This window comes from Psammomys obesus, unplaced genomic scaffold (assembly GCF_907164565.1).
Source record: "Psammomys obesus unplaced genomic scaffold, mPsaObe1.curated_primary_1811, whole genome shotgun sequence".
NCBI classification, from domain to species: Eukaryota; Metazoa; Chordata; class Mammalia; order Rodentia; family Muridae; genus Psammomys; species Psammomys obesus.
The window spans coordinates 43,200,207-43,221,052 of NW_026592118.1; the positions used below are offsets into that span (position 1 = coordinate 43,200,207).

At 42.5% G+C, this 20,846-nt stretch overlaps 1 protein-coding gene across 1 annotated transcript in view; it reads right to left on the minus strand.

The window, feature by feature from the left end:
- The window catches only part of Cttnbp2 (cortactin binding protein 2), a 153,762-nt gene extending 135,589 nt beyond the window's left edge, over window positions 1-18,173 (minus strand). The window contains exons 1-2 of the mRNA XM_055612788.1: window positions 18,003-18,173; window positions 2,614-2,721 (exon numbers count right to left, since the gene is read on the minus strand). Coding sequence (XP_055468763.1) covers window positions 2,614-2,721; window positions 18,003-18,083 — 189 coding nt within the window. The 5' untranslated portion in view covers window positions 18,084-18,173. The remainder of the gene's footprint in view (window positions 1-2,613; window positions 2,722-18,002) is intronic.
- Between the last annotated feature and the right edge of the window lie 2,673 nt (window positions 18,174-20,846).

Here is a 20,846-nt window from a genome sequence, read left to right on the forward strand (position 1 = left end):
TATCTATCTATCTATCTATCTATCTATCTATCTATCTATCTATCTATCTATCTATCTATTTGAGACAGAGTTTCTCTGTGTAGCCCTGGTTTGGAACTCACTCTAGAAAACAGGTTGGCCTTGAACTCAGAGACCTGCTTGCCTCCAGCAATGCTTTTCAAGTTCTCAAGACTTTTAAATGCTCCTCAGTTTATTCCTCTCATTAGAACTTTCAGTGTGACCATTTTGAGAAATGAGAGGGACACTTTTCTTTTTATCAATAAACAACTTATTTAAATTATTTTAAATAAATTATTAAATTATCTCTGAATTTCTAGAGATTCAATTTCCATGTAAACATATACTTTCTCCTCTCTTCCTTTCTTTCTCCCTTCCCTTCATTTTTGTCTGTTTTGTTTTGTTTTGCTTGACATGAGGCCTTGATATGAGAACCACACTTGTTTTGAACACTTGCTGATCTCATTGCCTCTGCCCCTCTAGTGCCAACATCCATAACAGGCATGCACCGCCAGGCCTGGCTAAACATGCACTTTTGTTTGGTGAGCTCTACCAGAAGTCATTCAGTATTTCAGTAAAACTACCTCACTGTATCTGAGTCAACAGTATGGTGGGCTTGGATCAGGATTCTCTTCCAACTGTTGCTTTACAGCAATGCTATGAATAAGTGCAATTGACCATCAAATTCATCTTATCTTCCAGTGAGCATACATACATTTTTTTCTTCTGTTAAAAATAGATTTTTCATACATTCTAATTAGTTTACGCACCCCCAACTCCTCTACAATCTCCCCCATTAACTCTTAACTTTTCCATTAGAAGACAGAAAATGTATGTCATAATCAATTGAGAATTTTACTTTTTTTTTAACTTTTTAGATTAATATATCCCACTTAAACACCCAATTATCCATAAGGTCCATGGCAGGTTAGCAAAGCACAACAGAAATACTTTGTGAGCTTGAGAAATAGGATTTGATGAGGGTTTAAACCACTGACTGTGCCATGTAAGTTTCCTTGTAATTCAAACTCTGTCCATGGAAGACAGTCCCTGGATAGCTGGGGAACCTTTCCTTGTACTCTTCCAATCAGAAATACTGTAATTAAAGAAAAATGCATGTGCTTTCTAAAACAGAAATACAAGGTATCCGCCAAGTGTCCAAAGGTTTACAGAAGCAGTGGGAGGCTGCACAGGGCCAGCGCCTATTACACGTTAATACAGCACAGAAAAAGTGAAGGACAAGCTGGAGCCCTGCACTTCCTCTTGGTTTCAGGAGGTGACGTGACGTGGCGGCTGCATTCTGTGGCACTGCCACACATGGCAACGCTGTAATCAGCCTGTGGAGCAGGACAGACAACACTCACGAGCAAACTGTAGATGAGTAAAACTCCACATTCAAAAGGCTCTACCCCCACCTCAGCACTGGCTTGCAGACGATACAACCCAACTCCCCGCCATGAGCAAACGGTTCTTAGCCATGGAACTGATGGCAAACAACATACCGACAGTACAGTTTCCACTATTTGAAATTCAGGAGCCATTTCCACTCCCACTGGGGACCAAGTTCTTACCCCTGCCCATCTGGGTGCAGCCCTGCATAGCTGGACACACCCTTGTACAACCTATGTGACCTTCTGCTGTTCCTACCTCCCTTCTTCACCATAAAAGCTCTTGTCACAGGCATCAATCAGCTGACAGTTTTCACATTCTCACATGTGTAAACAAGGTCCATAGGACAACGTTTAAGGAAATAATCTTTAGTTGAAGTAAGATAAACCCATGCTTTATATGTAATAATTACAACCCTCTTTGCCAAATAACTGAGAGCCAAGATATATCTGATTACACACAAAGGAATATAAAAGAGGGAAAAAAAACAAAACAAAACCGAAACTTACGCCCTGTGCAGGCATGTACCCAGCTGTACAGGGGTGAGAACTTCATCCCCAGGGGAAGTGGAAACAGTTCCTGAGTTTCATATACAGTTGGCTGAGATAGCAAAACAAGTCAGGATACAGATTTCCAATCAGAAAACTGTATCAGGAAAGCTTCACATTATTTCAAAAAGAAAAGTTATTCAAGGCATTTGACATTCTTCGTAAGTTATTACAGAAATAATTTAAAGTTATTCAAAACTCTGATAAAAATAATTTGAAGACACGAACATTTTCATTTTAGCTATGAGCTTTTGAAAAATGAAAACATCACTCGTGACTTATATAGAAAGTAAAAAGATTATTATCAGCAATATTTTGTATAAATGATTCTCTTAATTTTCTCCCAGAGCTATCATATACATACAAGACACAAAAGTATTAATTTTTAAAAATTCCCTGTCTAAGGTCAAACAAATATGTGATGCATATAAGGATTTCTGATTAATGCAGTGAAGTTTTCATGTCGCCACTTTTCAATGGTTTATTCTTTAGCTTTCTATCATCTCAACAAACACATGACTTCTATTTGCTTGTCTCTTTATGGTTGATGTTTTGAATGTGTAGTATACATTAGCCTGATAGAACACCTTAAATGCAACTGATTCAAAAATTAAGATGGAAGGCACTTCTGTCCTTGGCCCTCTGGGAAAGTTAAGGATGCACTCCAGAATGTTCTTACCCTCAGGGCCTCAATGACGAGGTCTCTGGCTTCTAGTTCCCCTTCCATCACACTGAGGAGCATCCGTAGCTCTGATTTGCTGAGGGTGTCCACATCAAACTCCTTTTTCTGTAATGCAAATTGAAAAATGGAGTCAATATAAAATCATTCCTGAAAAGAATGGCTATCCTGAAGCCAAGCGCAGCGGCTTCCAGATATCCATTTCAACTACTAGGAGTAGAAGCTGGCAGATCCCAGCAGCTCACTGGCCAACTAGTCTAGCCTTGACAAACTCTAGGCCAATGAGAGATGATGTCTTTACCAAGGAAGGTGGGTTAATGCCTAAAAATGATATCAAAGATCGTCCTCTGGTCTCCACACACATACATTCACACAGTCAACCACCTAAACATACATATATACAGAAGAGAAAAGTAAAACAGACATAGACAACCTATGAATCATTTCCATCCAGTGGCTTAGCATAGGACTGACACTTGACCTCCTAGACACAGAAAACCATGTAGTGCCAGTTCTGCAAATCTCCCCTCAAAAGAGATGCACTTGTCTGACTGCCTAAACATGTGGACTTAGAATCTGTCTAAATTATGCAGCACAAATTTAAAACTCACCAGAGACTGTATCAAAACAGGCCTGGCCTTGGGATAGGGGGACTAATATTGAGGGTACCAAGAAAACACAGATGTATTCCTGGGAGGGTCCCTGACATAGTGGCTCCTGGGATGTTATTATAAATTCCAGGGCATCCAACAATAACAGGTCTTGTTTACAGAACATCCTTCAGGAGAGGCCACCAGCTGGCAGCCTATACTCAAATCTGGCCAGCAGATGTTTTACTTGGGCCATGAAGAAAAGTTTCACCTTCCATTCAGCCAACATTAGAAAATCTGAAAATATTACTAAACATTTTAGAACTCTGCCTTCTCTTAAAGTCAGATGTCTGGGCACTCTCAGATTTACAATCCACAAAGTCACATAACAATTGCCCTTTTCTAAGGAACACATTCTTCGTATTATCAGCTCTTAAACACACACACACACAGAGAGAGAGAGAGTGTTTCTAGTAAGCCTGAGCCCTCACCCATATATAGTTATCTTGACTGTTGAATGTCCTCAGATAACATTGTAACCAGGCTACAGAGATAAACAAACCTATGTAGCACAAACCTATGTAGCGTCTTGCCCTTCTGTAAAGAAGGTTACAATAAGGCTCCAGGGCTGGAGAAATCTGCTTCTTAGAGGCCCAGGTATACTATGAGGAGTCTATGCAAGTGTGCAAGTGTGTGGTAATCCTATTCCATACCCAACGTTCTTCTAACCCTGTCATTTCTTTCTCCACAACCTTCACTGGGAACTACTTCCTAGCTCTCAGGCTTACTCAGATAACCACTGACTCTAAATTCCTGTCCTTAACACCAACCTCTTTGCTTATGGCTTCTATATGGAGGTCGTCTGACATCCACTTTGTAGCTGGAGCTGAGGGAGGATCAGTCAGCATGTTGTCCAGGTTTAAGTTAGTGCAGGGTATGAGGTCCCCTGCCAAACGCCAATGTTCCTCCACTCTGTGCAGGCACTCTTGATAAACCCATTCACTCTCTACCTGATGAGACAGCATAGTTCATCACCAAATGTCTCATAACACTTAAGTTCTAAAGTTGTTCTTCAATAACATTCTAGAATTTGACTGCACATTTGTGCAGCACTGAAATGTTTTCCAAGTATTTTCAAAGAACCCAATTTAACCCACAGGACACTAGCACCTCCGTTTTTAGTCAAAGAAACTACAACTCAGGAGTCAGAAAACATACACAGATGATGCAACTAGTAAACAGCAAACAAGAATGCACAAGCTGTGCCTGTGTCTGGCTCGTCTGTGCACACGGTACACAGCACCAATGTTCCTATGGGCTGTGTGAACATCACATAAAATGGGTGCATTCCGTCAATTAACCAATGAGAAATGGGTTTGCATTTAAGTATCTAATACCAGACTATTTCTATGACTACACAGAAGCAAGCACAGCAAAACCCATGACTTCAGGGACTGGCACAAGACATAGCCAGAACCAGTCATAGCTCATTCCCAAGAAGACTCTTAAGAAAGAAAACCATGATTCACAGTGGAAAGAGACCAGACCTAGAAGGATCTTCAAAGCAAGATTTCTGACTGTTCCTCCTAGTCAAACGGCTTCTTTTTACATATACAGGAAACAGCAGTCATTGGCGAGGCAGAGCCTAAGGATGTGGAGAAATAAGTAAACCAGTAGCAGACCTAAGGCTGCATAGCACTGGAAAACCCCTGCTCCACAGGCCACTGTAGAGAGATATTCCCAGTAAGTAGTAAAGTCCGATAGACCATCTGAAATTCAGTCCCCGTAAGCAGAGCATTATCACAGATGCTTGTATAATCCAATGGTTCTCAAACTTCAGCATGTGGATGGAACACCTGAGACTTGTTCTTAAAACACAGCAGGGTTCCACTCCGAAAAGAAATTGATTCGGTGAAGGTGGGGGTGGGTATGATTTGCCTAACAGGCTCCTGCTGATGTTGAAGGATGGAGACCACTTTGAGAAACATTTCATCAAATGATCTCTTTTCTCATTGACATGTTGGAAGTTCTAACACCTACTCTGTACCTTTCTTCTGAGGACTGCACAAGAACATATGTGTCCTCTTCTGAGGACTGCACAAGAGGGTATACATGAGCAACTGATATTAATAACCCAGATGTTTGTGTAGAAAGAAGCAGGGTATTGCCTAAGTCTATTCTTTTTTACATCTGCCAACCCAAACTGAATAAACAGGTTACTGACTATGATGAAAGAGACTTTTATCCTATTTCTCCCCCACTAAGACTGCAATTCCTGTGTGCTTTAGAGGATAATGTTTTATTAATGCTGATGCTGCCTGTTCTAAAGATTTTAATTAATTGTGTGTTTTACTGTCCTTATTTCTTCGAAGCCTCACAAGCAAAGCACTCTGCTTTAAGGACTAACGAATTATAAAAGCAGCGCCAAGACTCTGATTCATGTTAAGAGTCAGGAGAGCTCACCCTGCTTCCCTCAGCAGTAGCACGGCATGTGACCTCCTAGCTCTTCTATTTTTCTACATATAATGTCAATAAAAAGGAAATTCATTAAAGGCGGAAAACACTGCCACAACCGTTCTTGCTGAACCCCCAGTGCATCATACAGAATGCTAAAGAAATCTGTCTTCTACTACCAATATTAAGTGATGCATGATTTTGAGCACACAAAGCATCTGTGCCTGTCTCTCTTGCCACTACATCTAGCTCCACTCCTGCCACCTTGGTGAAACATTACTAAATGCTTGATTTCAGCAATAAAATCCCAGTGCTACTTTCTGTTACCCGACGCTTTCATTCTTCATGGTGACGCTCTCAAGACTCTGGCTATTTTATAAGTAAATTAAGAGTATGCTGGGGCTTCTTACTAAAAAAATGAAAAGCTCAGAAGCTAATACCAGGGACAGAAGTGTAGGAGGGTTGGATGTGGGGTGATAAAACTAAGCATGTACAAAAAGGTCACAAGAAAACTTTGTTACTATATGCTGAGTAAAACACACACACACACACACACATATATGTGTATGTATACATACATATGTATATATATATGTATGTGTATATATATGTATATATATACATATCTATATGAAAGAAGTTAAGAGACTCCTTAAAAGAAAAAAATAAAGGGGGGAAGCACATTACTCTTTAGTATTCTAAGCCTGTGCTTTACCACTGGGCTATATCCTTTATCTTTCCATTTTGAAACGTCTCACTAAGTCGGTCAGGTCAGCCTTGAACTCTCTCTATATCTCACGCTCACCCTGAACTTGTAATCCTCCTGTCTCAGTCTTCTAAGTAGCTGAGATTACAAGCCTGGTCCACTAGCCCTGTGGAGAGGGAAGAGAAATAAACAAAGCCCTGTGCTGTTATTTCACTTGAAGCGGCTTTGATCTCATATACCTATTGCACAAAGAACTTAGATATAAAAGAAAAGGTCATTAATGCATCTTGGTTGAAGACTAAACTGAATTACCCTACATCTTATGATATTTATTTTAAAACTACCATAATAATCTAATTCTCAAAAAAGACAGATGACAGAACATATTGCTGTTCACATTACAACATTAAGATCTTCAGAGCACCGATGAAAACAAGACTGCTCCAACCCCAAATACCAAGAGAAACATATTCACACTATGCTTTTATTACTGAACTCAACTTTCCCAATTTAACCAAAGAGCAAATCCAAATTACATTATTTCAGTGGCACAAAGGAAATAAAAATAATGATAAAGCCACCAACAAGAAGATGAAACCAGTCTACCAGACTGAGTTCACTTGTCAGAAAAGTTCCATATCCAGGAAACCTATTGTTCTGAACACCTACTGTATAAAAATTTCTCAGTGTCCAGTCAAACAGAAACAGCATCTGCCTTGGGATATAACAAGTCATGTCTGTTAATTTATTGTGTATAGTTATCCTAGAGGAAAGCTGCTTACTGGTTTGCTCTCAGACTCACAGTTAGCTACAGTTCTGTCTGTAGACACAGTGGGCTGTGTCCTATATCAATTTATCAATTAAGAAAATAGCTCATAGATATGGCCATAGGCCAATTCCTTCACTCATGTTCTCCTTCCAGTGTGACTGTAGGTTTATGTCACATTGACAGCAGACCCTAACCGTAACAGTTGCCAAAAAGCTTTCAAATGATACTCTGAGCTGCAGGGGCAGAAGCGTCCCTCAAACATTTGCCCAAACGCATCAGTCGCATTAGCAGTGATCCTCTAATGACAATGTAATCGGACACACAGACAATTATCTTGTTTGGCTCTTCCCTTCAACACCAAGTCTTCCCTTCCCATGTGATCAATGGGTTTGTAAGCAGAAGTGGGAAGGTAGCTGGAAAAGAAGAGGGCTTGAAGATCAGGCAAGAGTTAGAAACACAGGTGCAGGGACAACCAAGAGAACAGTCACCAAAGAAGGGCAGGTTGCCTTACCTGCTAGGCTTTCAGGCTTCTCCCAAGAGGAGGGCACTGGACTCAGTAATCTCTAAACTAGGGGTACTAGACTATGTGGGCTCTAAAAATCTATCTAGCCCTCAAGCGCCTTGATTTTATATGCCAGGAGGGGAACTGGATTACTGGATGAGAAAATCTTTATGTTTTTTTTCCTTGGGACTAAAAGCTTTTGAGAAGTACTTGAGGAAAAGTGATTTTGTCTTTTTTTTTTTCCTTCAAAGTTAAGAAATGTGTTTTTCCTAGATTAATATTTTATACAAATAATTGCATTCAGATCTCTGTAAGCAAGCAAGATTTTCTTTGAAAACAAATAGGAACTAAACGGAAAAGAAGTCAGTAAAATATCTTGAAACCAAAATACTGAATGCTGTATCAACATGAGTAAAAATTAAGTGCAACTTTCTACTTATTTAGAGTGTGGATTTAGCCAATTATATGAGTTCTCAGGGCTGGAGAGGTGGCTCCGAGGTTAAGAGCTTTGACTGCTCTTTCAGGGGTCCTGTGTTCATATCCCAGCAACCACATGGTGGCTCACAACCATCTGTACTGGGATCTGACGCCCTCTTCTGGCATGCAGGTACACATGCAGGCAGAATACTATATAAAAAAATAAATCTTTAAAGAAACAAACAAAAAAGAGTTCTCAAAGAATATCATCTTCAGGATGTCGACCAACTTTTAAAACTCTACCCAGGTGTGGTGGTTCATTCCTTGGTCTAAAAACTTGGGAAGCTGAAGCCAGATTGCTGAAAGTTTGAAGCCAACTTGGCCTGGGCTACAGTGACATCCTGCTAGAATAAGAGAAAGACAAGAAAAGAAGAGAGAGAGTTGAGGGAAAGTGCAAGTGTATCACAAAGCAGGACAGAGGACCGGAGGTGAGGGAAGGGGAGAGGAGAGGAGAAGGGAGGGAAGGAGAGACTCTCACCCTTGCTTTTGCTTTCCCCAACACTCTTTTCTCATCCCCATCTTTCTTCAGCATACAGGACCACCTTCATGTTGTATGCTCTTGGAGACTCTAGCAATCTTTCCCTTCCTCTGTCTTAAGAGTCTGTTGCATGTGATAACTAATCATGTCCTGCCTTGTGCATTTCCCCAAAGTATTAAACTCATCTTTGGGGAAATCTATGTCCCCATCCTTACTAGCTGTCAACACAGCAATAATAGTACATCTTCAGATGCTTTTAGCTAACATGCCTCCCTCCATTCGCTATCAAAGAGAAAGCATGTTATGGTATCAGGCGCAACATGACAGTGGCTCCAGGAGCAACTAAGGTACAATATGCCACCCTACTTTAGGGGCCACTTAGTAGGCACAACTACACTCCGAGTAACCCTTAAGACTAAATGAGAACTCATGGCCTACCATGTGCCTCAAGGCAGGCAGCATTGCCTGAACACTTTCACACAAGACAAGCAATGCTGAGTTGGGAGAAGGTAATAGTGCTAATGAAACAATGCCAGGAAGGAAACCTGGTAATGGGTGTAGCTAATTTTAACCAAGAGAAAGCTGGAGGGAAAACGGAAAAGTGGCTACAGCAGGGAGCATTGAACTCAGCCTTTTCCTCATTTCCTCTTCTTCTATTTCCTCTTCAGGGAAAGAAAGAATCCCCAGTTCAGAAAACAAACACACAAAACAAAGACGAAAAGAAAAAGAAAACAAGTATATTTCTACCAGAACTCAGATTTCCATGCAGCCTAACAGGAGACTTGAATCAGCCCCTCAGTGAAAGGGCTTCCACATTTAACAGGCACCACAAAGAACTTTGTAATACATCACAGATCTTGATTACCTGCAGACGGCAAATGCCAACATGATGATTTTCATTAAACCAGGACAGAAAAGGCAAAAACAATAGTCTTGGGGTTCCTGAACCCTTTTGAAGAAGAACCTGGGTCTTTCCCATCATTTTGGTGAAATATAGCAAGGCTGAAACAAAATAACTTAGAACCGAGGGCCCACTCCACAAATGCTGTACTCACCACGGCCTTCACATAGATTCCCAGCCTAACGGCTAAAAGTGAAAAGTTTTGCACTCAAATCACTGTTTCTACGTGGACCACAACATGCCATACACTGTATTGGTAGTCTTTGTATAAATTACAACTGATACAAATAAAATCTTAACAGCCCTTCACCATTAATGTTACCAGAAAACTTTCCCTCAGTAACTCCTAAAGAGAAAGATGAAAAGAGAGAGAAAGAGAGAGACAGAGAAAGAATATAAATGTGTGCGCCTGTGTGTGGAGACCGGAAGCCAATCTTGGGAGTCACTCCTCGCATAGGGGCACCTTGTTTGTAGAGACAGGTTCTAGCATTAGTCTGAACCCCACAAGCCTGGCTGGCAGAGACTGGCCAAGCCCAATACACCCACTCTGCCTCCCTGGACTAAATGCACATCACCATGCTGGGCTTTCTTAACTGAGTTTCAAGCTCTTCACTGACTACAGTATTCACTCCATCCCAAGCAAAGGCCTTTGTAAATGTTATATAAATCTTGCAAAGGCAATTGGTAGAGAGGAATCAAATAAAATGTCTTCAAATAAAGTCTCTTTTCTTTTTTCATATTTCTTTTATTTTTAATTTTAAAAATTTATTTGGTTGGATAAACATTCTCATAAAAGACCCCTGTGCTCAGATATATTTGGACCTTGTGGGGCTCCCTGTCCCCTCTAGGATATACTAATTCCTCCTTCCTTCATATGATTTCCTACACTCTGCTGAAGGCTTGGTTATGTGTCTCAGCATCTGCTTTGATACACTGCTAGGCAGAGTCTTTCAGGTGCCTTCTGTGGTAGGCTTCTGTCCTGTTACTTGTTTTCTCCTATTTCCAATGTCCATCCTCTTTGTCTTTCTAGATGAGGATTGATCATCTTACCCCTGGACCTCTTTCTTGTTTATCTTCTTTAGGTATACATATTTTAGTATGTTTATCCTATCTTATAGGTCTATATAAGTGAGTATATACCATGTGTGTCTTTCTGCTTTGGGGATACTTCACTCAGGATGATTTTTTTTTTTTTACTAGATCCCACCATTTGCCTGCAAAATTCATGATTTCCTTGACTGTTTATCCAACCAAGGACCATGCATGGATATAACCTACAACCCCTGTTCAGACATAGCCCATGGTAGCTCAGTATCCAAGTGGGTTCCCTAATAAGGGGGACAGGAATTGTTTCTGACATGAACTCATGAGCTTCCCCTCCCCCCTGAGGGAGGAACAGCCTTGATAGGCCACAAATAAGGACATTGCAACCATCATGAAGATACCTTATAAGCTAGGGCCAGACAGAAGGAGAGGAGAACACCCCCTCTCAGTGGACTCAGAAGGGGGCAGGGAGGAGATGAGGGAGGGAGGGGAGGATTGGGAGGGAAAGAGGGAGAGGGCTACAGCTGGGATACAAGTGAATGTATAAAATTATTTAAAAATAAAAAATATTTTAAAAAAATTAAAAAAATTATTTATTTTATACCCCGATTGTGGTCCCCTCCCTCTTTCCCCCTATCTCCTTACCCTAGGCCACTGAAAGGGGGAGTTCTCCTCCCCTGTCATCTAATCCTAGTTTATCAAGTCTCATCAGGACTACCTGGATCCTTATCCTCTGTGGCCTGTCAAAGCCTCATCGCCAGAGAAAGTGACCAAAGACCAGGCAACTGAGTTCATGGCAGAGGCAGCCCCTGCTCCTCTTACTCAGGTTCACACATGGAAACTGAGCTGCCAATTGACTACATCTGAGCAAGAGGTCGAGGTCCTCTTCATGCATGGGCCTCGGTTGGTGCATCAGTCTCTGCAGGAATCCCTGGGCTTAGATTTTTTAGCTTTGTTGGTCTCTTTGTGGAGCTCCTGGTCCTTCTATTCCCTTCCCTATTCAAATTAGACAACAACAAACAAAATAATCCAATTTTAAAAATGGGGTACACAGCCAAACAGAGAATTCTCAACAGAGGAATATCAAATGGCAGAGAAACACTTAAAAGAATTGCTCAACATCTTAATCACCAGAGAGATGCAAATCAAAATGACTCTGAGATTCCATCTCACACCCAACAGAACAGCTAAGATCACGGGCTGGAAAGGATGTGGAGAAAGGGGAACCCTCCTCTATTGCCAGTGGGAGTGCAAACAGGTACAACCACTTTGGAAATCAATCTGGAGCTTTCTCAGAAAATCGGAAATAGTGAAGATGCAGCTATACCACTCCTATGCACATATCTGAAAGCAAGGACATTTGTTCAACTATGTTCATAGCAGCTTTATTTGTAATAGCAAGAATCTGGAAACAACCTAGATATCCCTCAACCAAAGAATGGATACAGAAATTGTGCACATTTAAACAATGGAATACTACTCAGTTATTAAAAAAAAAAAAAAAAAAAAAAAAAAAGGAAATCATGAAATTTGTAAGCAAATGGATGGAATTAGAAAAGATCATCCTGAGTGAGGTAACCCAGAACCAGAAAGACACACATAGTCTATACTCACTTATAAGCTGATATTAGGCATAAAATGTAGGATAACCAATACTAAAATCTGAAGACCTAAAGAAGCTAAACAAAAAAAGAGGACCCTAGGGAGGATGTTTCAATCTCATTCAGAATGGCAAACAGGATTGACACCAGAAGTGGTGGAAGAGAGAGAAAACAGGTCAGGAGCTTATCATAGATGTCCTCTAATGCTAAAGCCTCTTTTCAATGAGCTGATGTGGCAGGACCTATGAGGCCTGGGCAGAGAAATGACTCCACCTCAGCTAAGCACTTTTTTTTTCAATTAAATTTTTATTTTTTAATATTAATTACAGTTTATTCACTTTGTATCCCAGCTGTAGTCCCCTCCTTCATTCCCTCACAATCCCACCCTCCCTCCCTTATCTCCTCCCATGCCCTTCTCCAAGCACATTGATAGGGGAGGTCCTCCTCCCCTTCCATCTGACCCTAACTTATCAGATCTCATCAGGACTAGCTGCATTGTCCTCCTCTGTGGCCTTGATGCTGGCTTCTAGTCCACATTCCAGGTACCTGTGCACTGTTCCAAAGCCTTACCTAATCTCTTCATTTCTGTCCAATCTTTTCCTGTGTCCAAACCTTTTGGAATTTTTCTCTCACCCTATCAACCATCCCTTCCTCCATATCCTAGTGAGTGAAAAGGCTTTGATTTTAACGTTGGAAAAGTTCAGGAAGGGTCAGGAAGTCTGGTCATCATCTTATGGCCATTCCATCTTCAGCCTCAGTCATCACAATGAATACAGGGAACTGAAAAAAGAAAGCTAATAGTGTTGAAAATCTAATTTTGAGTACATCTAAACAAACTAAGCAAAAGAGAGGACCCTAACTAAAATGTTCAATCCCCATCCTGAAAGGCAAAGAAGATGGACATCAGAAGAAAAAGAAAATAGGAAACAACCTTGGAACCTGCTACAGAGGGCCTCTGAAAGCCAGAAGAAAACAGGAAACAACCTTGAAACCTCTCACAGAGGGCCTCTGAAAGCCTCTGCAGTATAGACTGTCAAAGCAGATGCTGAGCCTGATGGCCAACTGATGGGCAGAGTGAATGGAATTTTATGTAAGAAGTGGGAAATAGTAAGAGCTGGAGGGGACGGGAACTCCACAAGCAGAGCAACAGAACAAGATAATTTGAACACAGGGAACTTCCCAGAGACTCATACTCCAACCAAGGACTATTCGTGGAGATAACCTAGAACTCCTGCACAGATGTAGCCCATGGCAGTTCAGTGTCCAAGTGGGTTACATAGTAATGGGAAGAGGGACTACCTCTGACATAATCTGAATGGCCTGCTCTTTGATCACTTCCCCCTGAGCGGGGGAGCAGCCTTACCAGGCCATGGTAGAGGACAATGCAGCCACTTTTGATGAGAACTGATAGACTAAGATCAGAAAGGAGAGAAGGACCTCCCCTATCAGTGGACTTGGGGAGTGGCATGCATGCAGAAAGGGGAGGGAGGGTGGGATCGGGAGGGGAGGAGGGAGGGGCTTATGGGGGGATACAAAATGAATAAAGTGTAATTAATAAAAAATAAAAAAAAGGAAAATCTAATTTTGAAAACAAATCTGGAAAGCAGTTGATAGGTCATCGAGAAAAGCAATTTAGGAAAGGGAAATATAAAAATGAAAACTGGGCTGGTGCGATGGTGAAGCAGATAGAGGCTCTTGCCTCCTAAACCTGATGGCATGAGTCTGATCTCCAGATTCCAGAAATGCAAGGAGAGAACCAACTCTACAAAGCTGACCTCTGACCTCCACACATGTATCACCCCTCCCTCCATTATACAGTAAATAATGGATGTCTTAAAACTGAGCTTCAAAGGCCTGAAGATGTAGCTAAGTGTCCAAGTGTCCATGTCCAGGAAATACAGAGGTGGAAAGAAAATCAGTCAGTCTTTCTATTTGCTACCTGAAACATCTGCAGTGTTAACTATTATAAACCACTGGCCAACATCTGCATTAGCATCTTGTATCACAGAGTATACTTCCCGATTAGCTGATCAACATCAAGTATTGTGACAGCTTCTAAGGACCCTTATTTAACATATCAACTCTCGCCATTCTCCTGGAAGGCTTCCACTCTCTCTAGGCCATAGCCTTGCTGGTCACATGATCAGCAGCTGATCTCTGTTGTTGATGATGAAGTACTAATGCTGTGAAGTGTTTTCTCAACATATAAACTTATGGGAAACACATGAGAATGGAGCCAACTGGTAATTAAGCGCTGGTATGGATTCAACCACAAATGGGGCAAATACTTTTAACACAAAATTGCTCCTATGAGAAATGTAATAGCAGCAATAACAATAAAAATAAACAGAACAGGTGCAAGCAAATATGCAAGGGGTTGTTTAAAAGGAGACAGCATAACGTGTAAAACTATCTCCATTCTAATCTTTCAAATTTTGCCAAACTTAAAGCTATTTTTTAAAACCTGTAACTGAGATGGTGACATCTCTCTACTCGTCTTTGAAAACCTTTTGACAGGGGACATCTGTGAAGGAAACTTGAGAAATGGCCACGGGTGAACACCACTGTCTGCTGTCCCTGTTCAGATCCTCTCTCCGAGGGCCCAGCACAAATGTCCTCCACCATGGACTATGCCAGTGCCTACCGTGAGCACTTCGAGATCCTTCCAGTAGGAACGTCTCTCTGTTGTTCCTAAAACTTCTATCCACAGTACTCATGCCTGTCAGGATCTGACTCCTCAGTGTGCTGCAATGTCTAAGGTACTCATGCTTTGAGGGGTCACAGGCAGGAAGACATTGTCCATGATACTTCTACATTCATGACTGCTCAGTAATGTGTGTTGAGCTGATGTTATTTCCTTTTAAAATTATTCTGTCTGTCAAGCTTTCAACATTTCCCAGCTACTATATAACTACAAACTCATTTTGCCAAAAAAATGAAAACCAAAACCAGCTAAGATACCTTTTATTGCATTTGTATTCTAGGCGCCAGCCATTAAATTTAACACTGATGTGTTTTTAACACTTATGTGTTTTTAACCGAAACAATGTCAAGGTATTCCTTGTCATTGCCACTCTCACAGCAAAACCTATACCAACATTCTGCATATCAGCTAATCCAGAAATCCTACAGTGAGCAGAATGCTGGTTGCCTTCCCAAATACAGCTAGCTCTAAATGGATCTCCATTTTCTTCTGACTCCCAAATTCCACAGTGACAATAAAAAGCAGATTTCTGTTTTCCATACTGCCTACCATTAACAGTTATATTCTGAGCAGAAATAGCAATATGGCCTATAAAAGTCATCCCATTTGGCTAAGGTACCGAAAATAACCCAGGCTCCCGGCTGGATCACAGCGCAGACTATTAATACAATCCTGGTGAATAATGTAGCTGTTAGCCAGTGTTACACACTCGGGGTGCTTTCAGGATTTAAACAGCGAAGAACAAGGATAACAAACTAAATTTAAAACACTCCACTGGAAATTATATTAAACTGCAAGCTATAAATTAAACCGGTTCCTAAGCAACAATCTAAATAGGAAAAAAAAAAAAACCCTCTGAAAACATGCACTTTCAAAAATAGCCAACTGCTTTGGGAATGCACAAGCTTGGTGCTGCCAAATGTATATATGAAATTCCACAAGTTGTCAATCATTTTGAAATGAAATAAATCTTTACAAGGCAAAAAGAGAATTGCTCATTAAAATTTAAATTATATATATTAAGTTCTTTGTTGGCCAAAACACAAAATATAGCATTAATTTTTAACCATTAGCTGAAAAACAAGTATGATGAAAAGGATTTCTCAAACTAGCTTATATGTATATGTATATGTATATACATATATATAACAGTTTAAAGCCAGGTAGGGTGGTGGTTAAGGCCTCTAATTTCAGCACTTACAGAGAGGCACGGATTGCAAGCTTTGCCTTGAAATAAATAAATAAATATCAGTTTACTCAAGTAGCTAATGTAAGAGTCCCTTTTCAAATTCAAAATATATGTAAAAAAATAAATATACCCAGTTTTACTGAATAAAAAGTAACAACATGTTTACTTAAAAGAAATTAGTTACTTTAAAAACCTTAAGACTGTTACTGCAGGTTTGAAGCCTACAGAATCCCATGGAAATAATGAAGAAGGTTCTTTTCAAAAATCCGGAGATTTTTGACTGCCTAGACCCCTTAACAAGAGTAAAATAATGAAGCTGCTGACTTATCACCATTTGAATCACGCTCCTGACGTTTTTAAACGGCTGGCAGGAGCACTGACCTTGTTGGCACAGAAGTATTCCTGACAATGCAATTTTATTTACCATCTTATATATCAAAATCATAACCCGCATGCTTGTGTTGGTTTGTCTGGAGATTAAAATACCTTGTAGGCACAAAGCAGTGTATTCGAAATAGATTAAACAAAGTATCCACCTTCCTAGGGGAGAAGAAGTATGATCTCCCACACCTCCACTTTCCCCCTCCTCCTCATGGACAACTGGACACTCAACTTCCCAAGGGGAGTTGTTTTGATGGGCACTTTCTGTTGTCCCTCACAGAACAAAAGTAATTCACAAGTGGAAAGGTTTCATTTGATGTATTTTTAAAGTTCTTACTAGCAGAGAATGGAAAACTCAATTTCTCCCAAAAGCTTTAGCCCAGAATATTCCACTTTCGCTGATGGGGATTATTAGCCGCCCCTCCCCCTCGTGCCCCCCCCCCCCCCCCCGTTCTTCTTTCGCAGCTATCACCCCTGTGTACCTTCCTCCACATCTCTTCTTCCTCATTCTACGCCCTACCACCAGAGGTGGGAGGAAATTAAACAGCCCAGGTTGTTTACACCTGGCCCTGCCCTCTGCTGCCCAGACCGGGGCTCGGATCTGGAGGTGGGAGACACGGAGAGGGCATCCAAGCCAGGCTCAGCTCACGCCGTCCCACTCGGAATCCTCGGAAAGAGCTGCCTGATTTGGCCAAGAGTGGGAGGCCCTGCCGGACTCGCCTTTCTTTGCAGATCTTTGCAGCTCTAGCAAAAGCTGCTTCCCAGACCTTCGAATGTTTTCCGACCCAGTTTTGCGGGTGGTGGGTCGAGACCCCCCGAGTAGGAGAGGGAGGAAGGGTCTGTGCGTGCAGACATTCAGAGCACCAAGGAAGGGGGCAGGTACGCGCCTAAGCGAGCCAGGACGCCGGGGAAAGGGAACGACGTGTGAACACCGGGTCCAGAAAACCCAGCTCAATCCGGCTTTGGCTAGGGAGGAACGTCCCCACAGACTTCTCACCAAGCAGCAGGCAGCTAGTATCCAAAGTGCTGGCGCTCGCGGGGCCTCTCAATCTCCCCAACACTCAGGAACCCCACACACAAAGAGCATCCCCCACACCTGCCCGGCGATGGTTCGCCTCCCCTCTCGGCTTCCCCAGGTCCTCCGAGAGCTGTCAGGCACCCCTAGACCCGCGTTCGCTCCGCGCCGGGGAGAGGTGAACAATGGGGGCCGAGATCCTCCATGAGCACCCCGCGAGTGTGCAAAGGGGTTACCAAGGATGCGTGCGGGGAGGTCCAGAAGGACCAACCCCTGGCATCCGGGGGTGGGGTGGCATCGCCCCAACTCGAACCCGCTTCTGGCCTCGGGGACACCCCGGGGAAGGGACACCCAAAGGGCAGAGCCCGGGAGAGGAAGGGGTATTCAGGGGAAGAGGGTCCCCTTGGGAAGGGATACTCCGGGGAAGGAAAAGGAACCCAAACAAGTAAGAGCACCCCAGAGAAGAACAAGGCATCCCAGGGAGGGACGGGGCACCCCTCTGGGAGTGTCCAGCGGGGACCCCGGCACCACCCCCAACCCGCGTCTACCCCTTCCCGGCGCCCAGGGAACTCGGTTACCGCCGCCTCCGCCGTGGCCCCCTCCGCGTCGTCCGGGGCGCGGGACAAGTCGGGCTCGCAGCTCGCGCCGTCCGTCGCCATCTTCCTGCTCTAGCGGATCCGAATGCGAGCTCGGAGCGGCGGCGGGGCTCAGCTCTCTCCGAGCGGGCGGCGCTTAACCCGCTGCTGGCTGCAGCCGGGGCGAAGTCAACCCAGGAGCCCGGCCGCCCCCTCCCTCCCGCCTCCCGCCTCCCGCCTCCCGCCTCCCCGCGCCGCCCCAGCCGCTTAACCCTGTGCGCGCTGGAGACGTGGCGCCCCGCCCACCCGGCCGCGCTCGGCAGTCGCTCCCGCAGGACCAAAGACCAGCGCGGGAGCTGCTGGATGGGGAGACTGATACCCCAGGATGAAAAAGAAAGCAAAGGACTACTCTCGGGAGGCGACGGGCTGGCAAAGTCTTTGTGGGCACAGATGGATCTGGATGCCAAGCTCCTGCATGTGAAATCTAAACCTTCCCTCACTTCCTTAGAGTAGCTCCATTTTTGGAGGTGCCTTTATTAATATTTCCCAGCCCCTGTCGCCTGGACACGTCTATCCTCTTGGTTTCTACACTGAGTTTTGTTTCATGGCATCTTCAACGCTAGTCCTCTCTAAAACTGTCAACTTTCGGCTGAAAGTGTTTGTCCAGCTGTTTTTAGCAACCCTCTGAGGGTGCTTTTCTGTGCAGTTCTCTTTTCAAGGAAGGTGGAGAGCCCCCACATACCCCAAGCCTGAGGTCTGTTCTGAAAGAAAAAAAAAAAAAAAAAAAACCCTCCGGTTAGCCAGTGATATCTTACTGCTTTTGAGAGAGCAAGCAACTTCCCTCCTGCAGGCGAGGATACAAGAACCTACACACAAACCTCTGTCAAAATGATCTATGGACATCCGTGGCTGGAGTTTTCATGAACGAGTTAGGCCCAAGCACTTAATTCCCAGCTCCTGCCTCTAATTCAGTTCTGACTGCTTCCTGCCAACTCCCAAAATCTGAAAATCTATCACCTTATTGAGACCACATGGCAAAGACCGCCCCAGATCCCTAAAGATGTGTTGAAAGCACCAATGGAGGCATCCAAACCGTGTCTCCACGAAGTCAAATCAGCACACAGCCCAATCCCACACTTGAAATTCTGCAAGACGAACGACCGGAATGCTCAGTACACGGGTTACAGAACAAAGCTTTTAAAATGCGTAAACAACGACAAAGAACAAAGACGAAACAACAACAGGACCGGCCTCCTCCTAATGGGGGGGGGGGGGGGGTTTCTGACGTCTTAATTGCTCACTTTCCAAACTGGATCTGAATATGATACAAGTCAGAGAAAATACTTTCTGCAAACACACTGACAGGAACTGGTCGACAAAATCTAGAAAGTACCCCCTCAAACAGAGAGGTCCAGGGAACTTTCACCTGGTGTCCTGAGGCTAAGGGTCAGAGTTCAGGAACCACCTGCAGGCTCTCCTGGGCACAGGCTTTCCTTTGTTCACTGTGGTTTCACCTGATCTCACTCCTTTGGTTCGTACTCTTGTTCATCTCACACAGTTTCTTTTATTTAATCAAATATTCCTTTGAAATTGCTCAATATGAGATTATTTAGACTTCTTCTAAGATGAAAGAAAGAATAGCATTTGACAGTAAAAAGATCTTGAACAGATAGTAAATACAGATAGTTAGAAGCAAGTCTATTTCTTGTTCTTTTCAAAACTCATTTTTTTGTACATCACCAGGCCACCAATTTTTTTTTTTAATACTGAATGTTGAATTATTACTCAAAAAATTAGCTGGCACACTTCTAGGGAGAGGCAGGAAAAAACAACAACAATAATTTCACTTAAAATTAAGAACAGGTATCTAAAACCTTATCTCTGGGAAGCAGATTTTATGTTCTTCGGCATACAGCTCAATTTTTAAATGCCTCATTTAATTGAAGGTACTGTATAATAACATTAAAAATTTAACTGCATCATTGGAAAGAAATAGCTTGGTTTTGTTCTAAATAAAACCCAAGCAGGAGTTTTGTCAGGAGTCAATTCCTGGATGATATTTTTGCTCTCTTGCTTATGTGTATGTATGTAAATGAAAAAATATACAGTCGTAAAAACAAAAGTACAGCACATGTATTAACTGCCTTACCCAAAACATGGGTAAGAGAACCCAAGACTTTTTTTTGCTTTTATCTCTGTCTCTGCTATGAACTGGCTGAGCATTCTGGGATTGCTTGCAGCAAAGAAGGAGGGGTTAACTTCCACACCAGTGGCCTGGCCTGGAGCTGCCTCTCCACTGGAGGACACTTGCTTTAAATGCTCTCAGAGAATTAGCTCCCACTGCTATTATAAATTAACACTTTCTGTACAAAAACATTCTATGTTGAAGTTAAAGCAAATGGATCTGAAAGTATAGAAACTTGAGAGCTCCAGAATATAACTCTTGACACTTCATTAAAGAGCTGAATAATAATAACAATGAAAAACATCTCAGGGCCAGAATGAAAAAAATCTGAAAGGCAGAGTAGAAGGAAGCTACAAACAGGAGAGGAAGAAGAAATTCCTACACCAGAAACTGACCAGATTCTTAATCCAAAGATCCTGTTTTGTATTAAAACAGAGAGATACTGAATGTATTGCAAATCAAATCCCTAATATTTACCTTAATTTGCCTCTGTACACAATGATGATGATGATGTCTTCCTGACAAAAGAATTTGGGGCTCATTGTTTACCAAACTGGGAGAGAGGTTTCTGTGTTGAGTTATAGGATACTCTTTATACATTTATTTTATGACCAGAGACATGAGGCTAAGGACCAGAGTTGTTGAGGCTAGGGATGGAGACA